General features: G+C 37.5%; 1 protein-coding gene across 2 annotated transcripts; it reads left to right on the top strand.

Annotated features, from left to right (window-relative positions):
* Positions 1-1,081: 1,081 nt before the first annotated feature.
* Positions 1,082-5,164, top strand: LOC111392234 (CLK4-associating serine/arginine rich protein-like). Of its 2 annotated transcripts, none has more exons than XM_023017522.1 (11): positions 1,082-1,440; positions 2,406-2,444; positions 2,571-2,719; positions 2,889-2,964; positions 3,282-3,573; positions 3,671-3,780; positions 3,908-3,955; positions 4,029-4,241; positions 4,508-4,609; positions 4,709-4,839; positions 4,971-5,164. In XM_023017522.1, exons 1-11 carry the CDS (start codon positions 1,244-1,246, stop codon positions 5,147-5,149), a joined length of 1,536 nt encoding a protein of 511 aa, XP_022873290.1. In that variant the 5' UTR covers positions 1,082-1,243; the 3' UTR covers positions 5,150-5,164. The 2 variants fall into 2 exon arrangements, with proteins under 2 accessions (XP_022873290.1, XP_022873291.1); XM_023017523.1 differs by having other exon boundaries at positions 4,032-4,241.
* Positions 5,165-8,864: the final 3,700 nt, after the last annotated feature.

Raw genomic sequence — 8,864 nt, forward strand, 5'->3', positions numbered from 1 at the left:
AAGGCTGGAAACAAATCAAACTTTAAACTATCAAGACAAAATTGAAATTGAGAAGCTCAAACATTTCATTGCAAGAAAGAAACGGTTAGCTTTAGCCTTGCAAATCGCATATATGTAGCCATCACCACCATTAAAATTTTCAAGAAACTATACCACTAGTATGTAGCAAACAAATGCAGAATCAAATCTACTAATAGGAAATCAAATATGTGAGACTTTTAATCCAATCAGTATATAAATTACAAAGTATTTATTGCCAGGTGTCTAGGTGAATCATAATAACGTAGATGAAAAGAAACATTAAAACAGTGGGAAATAGAACCATCATTTTTTTCTTTTCAGAAAATATTATGATTTTTCTCTCTTACAAAAGAGGAAATCAGAACATAACCTTTACAAGCACACCTGAGGCCAAATATTGTCAATTTTGTGCCATAAAACTATCGTAATGTAGATTAATCGCTCAAAAGATTTGGCTACATGTACCGTAAAGACCCCTTCCATATTTAATACAGAAGTTTTGGCTGCCTAAATCTGAGAAGGGGGTGGGGAAACAAACTTCTACTACAAAATTGGAGGTGGAGAAACAAACAAAATACAAATTCAGCTGCTCGATACACATTACCTGAAGGTGGTCCAGCGAGTTTCAAATTTTCGAGAACGGAGATAGAGAGTGATCGACGACGAGCCTCAGGAGTGGAAAAAGACAGACCTCTAATTTAGGAAGTATTGGATTCTTTCTTCTTTCGTTTGAAGAGAAATAATGAAAGGTTATAATTATCTTTTTAAATATTTACGTATTTATATTTTATGTTATTTTCAAAATTATGATGAAAAGCCTTTTAAACAAAAACCACTTAAAAAGCAGCCTCCCAACTAACTTAAGATAATAGAGTACGACTATCAATTACCTCGTTCACAGAGAACAGGAAGAATAACGCAATTAGACCTAGGGTTAGGGAATCCAGTCCATTAAACTCCTAAGAATCGGAAATATTGTTCGAAATCCAGAAATCGATTTTCGATCGATCAAAGATGTGGCACGAGGCGAGGAGGTCGGAGAAGAAAGTGCATGAAATCCCAACTAACTTAAGGTAATAGAGTACGACTATCAATTACCTCGTTCACAGAGAACAGGAAGAATAACGCAATTAGACCTAGGGTTAGGGAATCCAGTCCATTAAACTCCTAAGAATCGGACTTATTGTTCGAAATCCAGAAATCGATTTTCGATCGATCAAAGATGTGGCACGAGGCGAGGAGGTCGGAGAAGAAAGTGCATGAAATGATGGACGCTGCTCGGAAGAGAGCGCAGCGCAGAGCTATATACCTGGCCAAGCGGCGCGGCGACCCAAGCCAATCTATCCAAGCCGTCGGAACTCGCTGCCGCATCCACCGTGACGATGCTCTCTACCAGGCTACCGAAGACCAGCAGGGCTTGTATGACGAGTTTTATTTTATCAAATTTTCCTTATTTATTTAAAGATTATTTAATCATCCTATGCTGATTTTTTCTTATTAAGTAGGAGGGGTATTTTTTTTTCTTTGAGAATTTATATATAGGAAAAGGTGAAAATGAAAATGGATTTAATATGTAATAGGAGTCTTTAGTACCGATATGAAGGTAATCCCGTTTTTGATTTATTCTATGGATAATTAAGTGCTTCAAACAGTATTTGGACACTTACTGTCCCGATTATAGTTGCCTTGTTAAGGATTGTAGCTCCTATTGGATATGTACTTTATACTTCATATTATAACAATTTAGCCTTCTTGTTTTGTCCTTTCGATACAGAGTCGTTCTGTGGTCCTGTGGATATGTTTCTCTTAGTGGGCATTATACTATAGTTATGACTTCTTTCTGCGAAATTCACACTCTTAATTAATGCTTATGTAAATAGGTAAAATTTCATGTCTAAATTGGTTTTGGGTACTTGGAAAATAGTGCTCTTTTTTTTTTTTGGGTTATAACTTCTATTAACTGGTGAGTTGTCTAGACTTACTATTGGAAATGGAAGATTTTATTGTGATTGGTAGTTTGGAGCTCAAGCAGGTTGTTAATTTTCAGTTGAGTCGTTGACTAGAAACTGAGATGATGGGTTTTTAAACATCCAATGGTACTCAAGTTTGCATCTGTATCACTTAATTATAATCATGCAACATTGAAAAAATTGCACGAAGTAACATCATTCTATCTTTTCACTATAAGGACATTTAGTATAACACATATACTCTTCCTATCCATTCTCGCTAGATGTTAGATGGAATAAGTTCCAGTCTCGTCTGTTCCTTCCCTCGTATTTGCAATGTTATGGCGAAGTTATTATATATTCCACATGGATTCACTAATTTTATATGTGCATTCCACTGATAAATGTGACCTAACATTTTTGCCTCCTGGTCAGGATACCCTGGAATGGGAAACAGGATATTATGATTGACAGGTAATACAATTTCAGTTATCTGCCTTTATGAAAGGCATCGTTCAAAACATATTTTTTGTGATTGGGATTAGGAGTTAGATGTCGGGGAATTATCCTGCTGTTACTGATTAACTATACTTCTACCAGATTTGATGGTCGTGCTCTTCTTGATTTTATTCGTGATGGTAGTACACGCCGTCATCGGGTCTCAGAAATAACTGAGGAAGAAGAGGAGTTAGAAGAGTTTGTTAGTTTTGAGCGTTACCGGGATTTAATTAAGCATCGACGTAGAGGATGTCGGTACTTTTTTTTATTTGTCATAATCTGTTTGATTTACAACAACTTTTTGTATTTTTTCCTTTTTTTGGGTTTTCTGTTAGTGAATGAAGATAATGATCCTTCCTTTTTTATTAATGGTAAGTTTCTGATACTTTTTCTTTGAGAACTAACAATACCCTTTGGCAGTTACTGACAAGGAGGGACTGCAACATGTTAACCAAGAGATGGAGGCTAAGATCAGTGCGTATTTTGGATCAGACAGGTTCAGACCCTTTTTTTTTTTTTTTCCTTCTGTGTTTTATTCAGTACAAAGCAAACAGCAGTCAATGTGAAAATTCTCTTTACGTTTAAATTTTGACTTTGCTTATTATTTGGCATTTAAATATGCATTGCAATTTCCCAATGAACACATGTGAACTCTGAGAACACATACTTACGTGTCTTTTTATGGTTGCTCTTTGTTTTTCAATACAGAAATTTCTTTCATGTACCATGATGCTATAGCTTATATTAAGCTCTCTGTTTATATTATTTGTTTGATCTCTTTACCTATTATATGGGACATAATGACAACCACAGTAAATCTCATGCGGATCAGACGCCAGCGAGCAAGGGGCCTTACTCGCAAGTTGGTTTCTCTTATGATGGAGATGAAAAGGAGGAAGCTCAAGATTTAGATGGCGATGAAGATGATGACGAGGACGACGATTACGAGGAGGATTTTAACAGTGATGACAGCAATGATGAATTGATGGAGTCAATTGCAAAAGAATTCGGAGTAAAGAGGTATGGATGGCTTGTATACATGGATAAAAGGGCTAAAGAAGAGGAAAGGAGGCAGAAAGAAGTCATCAAGGGAGATCCTTCAATTGTAAGTTTGCCAAAAAATTGGGTTGGAAACTTGGAATTATGGTTCTACTGAGAGTGATACCGCCTCACCATATTTTGAATTATTGCGGATTTTTTAGAGAAAACTGAGTCGCAAGGAAAGAAGGAAGGTTTCTCAGATGGAAAGAGAGAAGGAAAGAGAAGCTGCAAGAATAACTGGAACTAGAGTGCTTCGTCACGATCCATATCGGTAAATGTCGTGTTTCCTTGATGCATTTGCAATGTTACAAAGTCATGTGCACATAGGATATAAAATGGGAGTCAATAGCCAGTAATATGTGGTCCTAACATCTTTGTTGCCTCTGATGATTTTGCAGTGAATCAAGGCACAGCCCTACTTATGAAGCTTATTCACAATCTAGAAGGTGGATATTCTCGTCTCTTTTACTGCTTAAATGTAAAACCTGGTGGGAAAATATTAACTGTCTTTTCTATTAGCAGATTGAGGTCGAAGTCTCGGTCCTACTCTCCATCACAGTCAAGGCGCCATGCACATGGATCACGCACTGATGATCTTAATCGAGGGAAAGATAGGGCTCCAAAAATAGAATATATTACAGAATTTGGGGGCTTTGATGATGGGGATGAGCCAAAGCTTGAAGGATATTCTCCACCACCATCTCCTTCGTCCCGTGCTGATGCATTGAATCGGTCGGAGCACTCGACCTTTTAATAATTGCAAAGATAGATTGGAAGTATTTACTCTGCTGCAGCTAACCGTCCATTATGTTACCTGAGCCAAACTTTTGTTGTTTAGAATATATCATGCTAGGGTAAACAGCTTAACTGCCAAGTGGGAGAGGGAAGGAAGCTTCCTTTTTGAAGCTCATTATTCCCAGAGCTGGACTTCATATGACTGCATCTGAGTCCCAGGAAGTATTGTAAAGTATTTCTCTAATGCATATGCTTTCGTGCAGGCCATCGTCTGGTCGCATACTCGAAGCTCTTCATGCAGACCCCGCCTCTGGTGTATCCCTTGACAGAGAAAAGAATGCCAAACTGTTGAAGCCACCAATGAGGTATCTCATGGTGTTTCCTTTTCCATTAGTCAACATGTATTTTTTAGATGATTCTCTTCGTCGTTAACTTATCATTGTTTTTATTGATTCCCTTGGCAGCACATCCTCAGCACTCGCAAAGTTGAGCAAAACCACAAGTAGTGGGAGCCTATCTAAGCAACTGGGGGAGAAGAAGGAAACACCTCAAGAGCGACTTAAACGGATCATGAGCAAACAATTGAACAAACAGAGTATGTTAGCCTGATTTTTATGCTAAAATGTAGAATTGATGAGGATTGGCATTTTTTTCTCTCTTCTTTGATTATGTTTTGTGGCTGCATGATTATCATGTTCATTGTGGCATGCCACTTTTTTTTTGCAGTAAAAAAAGATACAGCTATTGAAATGGCTAAGAAACGAGAGCAAGAGCGACAGAGGCTTGAAAAACTAGCTGAAACAAGCCGAGTTAGCCGATATCGGCAGCGAAGCCGTAGTAGAAGTTACAGCCGCTCTCCTCCAAGGTATACATATACATCTACCAATCTTGCTTTTGGCTGTTGATTGAAGGATTGTTCTTGGGGGATAGGGATTTGGATAATCTGCAGTTATTATTCCCAAATTTGTTGGGAACTAGGCTTAAAAACATTTGGTTGTTAAATTACAAATGGATATAGAAGCGAATCGTTGATAAGTGGGTAGTACTGTGGATTCCACAAAGTATTTGAAAAGTGGTTTGATCGTTAATTTGCCAAACATTGGCTTAATTTGCTGCTGTTCTAGTTCTTCCTTTCTTCCTTATTCTTTCAGGAGACACTGAACTTTTTCCCGAATTCAGTTTTTGATAAGGCTAACATTACTTGGTCAATTTTTTTGAACTGAGCCTTTTTTGACACTCTTCTTCATTTAAATTTGTTGCTGGACTGGAGAAACTACTTTTCTGTTATCGCAGAAACTTCTCTGATATTATTTTTCCTAAAATGCTAGTGCAATTGTCTTTTGCTGATCCGTGAAATCAATACATATGAAAGTTTATGCCCTTGTTTGAGCCCCATTCTTCTCAAAATTCATTTTTTCAAAACTCATTTTCAACCACATTTTTTAATGAAATAATATTGCACGCAAGTTCAAAACTTTTCCTTAATTTTTAACCACACATTCTCCATCAATCACTATTTAAAAATGCATTCTTTCCATTAAAATGGAGCTCAAACAAGGGTTATGCATCCATTCTTTTGTATTTTCCACTGGGAGGGCAGAGAGAAGGCTTACAACAAGGGATTCATCACACACTAGCTTATTATAAGTAGTAGTATTTTCTAGTTAATGTGATGTTGGATGCAAGAGGAAAAATGTAGGATAAGGGGAAGGGGAAAGACGAAGAGGGGAAAGTATGAGGGAGATAGAAAAGGGAAAAGAACTAGAGATACGGAAGAGAAGTTTGGGAGAAAATATCAATCTTTATTTTATTTCGAAGTTGTTGCAATTACATTGCATGGACCCCTTTATATAGGGTTTCCAAGACTCTATTCTAAGTAAGAAAATATTATGAAAGGTAATAAATCAAACATGTACCGATTAAAATTGAAAACTAGCTATAATAATATCCTTTCTGATTCTTCATTTCTCCCTGATTGAGAGAACTCGACTCCAACAAGGTAGATTGCAACATTGTGACCAAGGAGGGCGATCTTTTATCGTCATCAAATAACGATGCCATCCATATGTTAACGCTCCAAGAAGCAACATCACGTGCAACTCATCTACAAAAGGCACTACAAAATTCAGTCTAGTGGACTGGCCTGTAGAAACAAATGAGTAACATCGATGGCTCAAATGTTCCCTGAGAGGTTAACAATTATGTATTAAAAACAAAACCTTCATTGAAGTGAGATGGTCACTCAATTAGGTTTAAGTTCAAATGATTGATCTATTTTTTTCTTTACATGTTTTGGAAATCATGCCAAAGAAACACGTATCAAGGCATAAAAATATTATGAAAGCACATGTGCCTAAAAAGCATGTTAAATGCAAGCTCATAAATTTCATGACTGAAGAAAATATAATTTCTAAACTCGGCATGAAGATCAACAAAGTGCAGAGCTAAAGTACTATGACGATAATTAGTAGGTAACAATCGAATATCAATAAGGAAAACATATGATCTAACAATAACCTTAGAGCATGTGCCAACCAAGGAAGAATCACACTCTGGAGAGAGTCATATCAAAAGTAATGTTAGTCATACAAAAGATTAGGCAAGATCAACTTGGGCATGGAATCTAGGATAGGTGGGTTGTTTGACCGAGGTGGCAACACTATAGATAATACCTCATCCTCGCTATTAGAATACTAAATTTGCTCAACAATAGAAACTTCGATTTCTTTCTTAAAAGGAACACAATTAGACTCGTGACGTGATTGGAATGGGATGTGAAACCAAGCTTATGATAGGCTTGGCGAAGATGGAAAGACATATCCCATTGGTTGGCTTGATGGTAAGATGAATCTAAGGATTGTGGTGCAGGAATGTCATGACGTATGATTTTGGGATTCAAACCCTTGATAAACCTAGACATTGTAATGTGGGGAGCTTCATAAATATCACAACTGTGCAATAATGTTTCGAAATGTGCTAGATATTCCCTGACATTGGATGTACCTTGCTTACAGGTGAAGAAGAATTGGTCTAGTAATTGAGATTGATAATACATAGGAGCGTATTTGTTACTTAATATTCGTTTCATTTCATTCTACGAAGTGAAAGGACGTTGACCTGATATATCAATGTTATGTAAAAAGGAATTCCAATAACACCTAGCAGATCCTACAAGTGCCATATTAGCATGATAAAGACGACGAGAGTCACTTAAATTGTGAAAATCAAAAAATTGTTTAATAGACTAGAGTCAATCAAGAAATGAATTGGATCCAGAGGGGCCATCAAAGTCTGATAGGTGGATCTCGTCGTGCCTAGAATGAAAATATGTCCCCAACAAAATTCTTAGACAACTAATAATTGTTTTTATAAGTTTAAAAGGGAGTGTACATGATCATGGTATTGATGGAAAAACATGTAATAATTGTTTTTATAAGTTAAAAAGGGAATGTACATGATCATGGTAATGATGGAAAAACATCTTATAGGTGGGCGAGTTATATGAATTGTAATTGGTGTTATAAGAATTTTTTTTGTTATTTTAATTTTTTTTCGATGTAAAGTTTGATAGGCTACAAACACATAAATAAAAGTAGAGCTTTCAATCTGCAAAAGTAGGATACCTCACAAGACGTAATTTGAGCCCATAGTAGTGCACAGTGGATTCCAATTCCAAGTCTTGTATGAATTGCTATCCAATTGCTTTTCCTTTTTCTAGACCTGTCAGTGCCTATGTGAGCTGCTACTCCACGATCAAAAGATGGAAAGAGCAGACAAGAAGATGCTGTGAAGGGGGAGTTTGGGATGGTGATGCCGGTGTCTAGTGGGGGATGGTGGAAGGTACTGGGATTGCTGTGAGTGTTTGGTAAGTGACGATGAATGCTGGGAGTGCTTCTAACGGGCTGCTATCAGGAGTTGGACTGATGGGTGTAGGCCGCGGCAATTATTGAATTTGGCAATGGTGGTGTTGATGGAGGAGAGACGGCTGGTGTAGGATTTGTAGAACTGGATGGTGGGAGGAGATTGAAGATGATGGGTTGTAGGTGTGTATTGTGGGTCGGGTTGTTGTGGCTGATGATTAGGATCGAAGATAATGATGGTGGCGATGATGAAATCAGATGAAGTGGCTGCCAGCGATGAGTGTTTCCGTTTGGCGAGAAGAAACAGGAGGCAAGCAGTCAGATTAGGGTTTGAAGAATTGATGAAGATGGTGGTGGGTTTTGGGCCTGGGTATGTGGGGTTTGGGTTTGTGTTATGGAGATGGGGATGGGCATGTAGGGTTAGTTGCTTGGGGAGTGGGCTGGGTTAGGTGTTTGTGTATTAGGCTTGGGCAATGGGTGTAGTAAAGTAGGCTGTTGGTATCCTTGGGTTAATTGAGCTGTAGCAGATATCTTTGGTATCATATGGGGTATGTGTTATGGATTGTTGGTGTATGTTTGGAGTTTTGGGGTTTGGTTGGAGTGGAATGTAATGAAGGTATTGAAAAACAGCAGTTATATTCTCTGGGCAGCATAAAATGACTAATAGGTTTCAATTTTTTGTTTCTTTAAGAACAGATGAATGAACAGTACCCAAGAACAGTACAGATAAACATTTTTTTTTGGCTACCAAAACAAAGAG

Source organism: Olea europaea, unplaced genomic scaffold (assembly GCF_002742605.1).
Source record: "Olea europaea var. sylvestris unplaced genomic scaffold, O_europaea_v1 scaffold905, whole genome shotgun sequence".
Lineage (NCBI taxonomy): Eukaryota > Viridiplantae > Streptophyta > Magnoliopsida > Lamiales > Oleaceae > Olea > Olea europaea.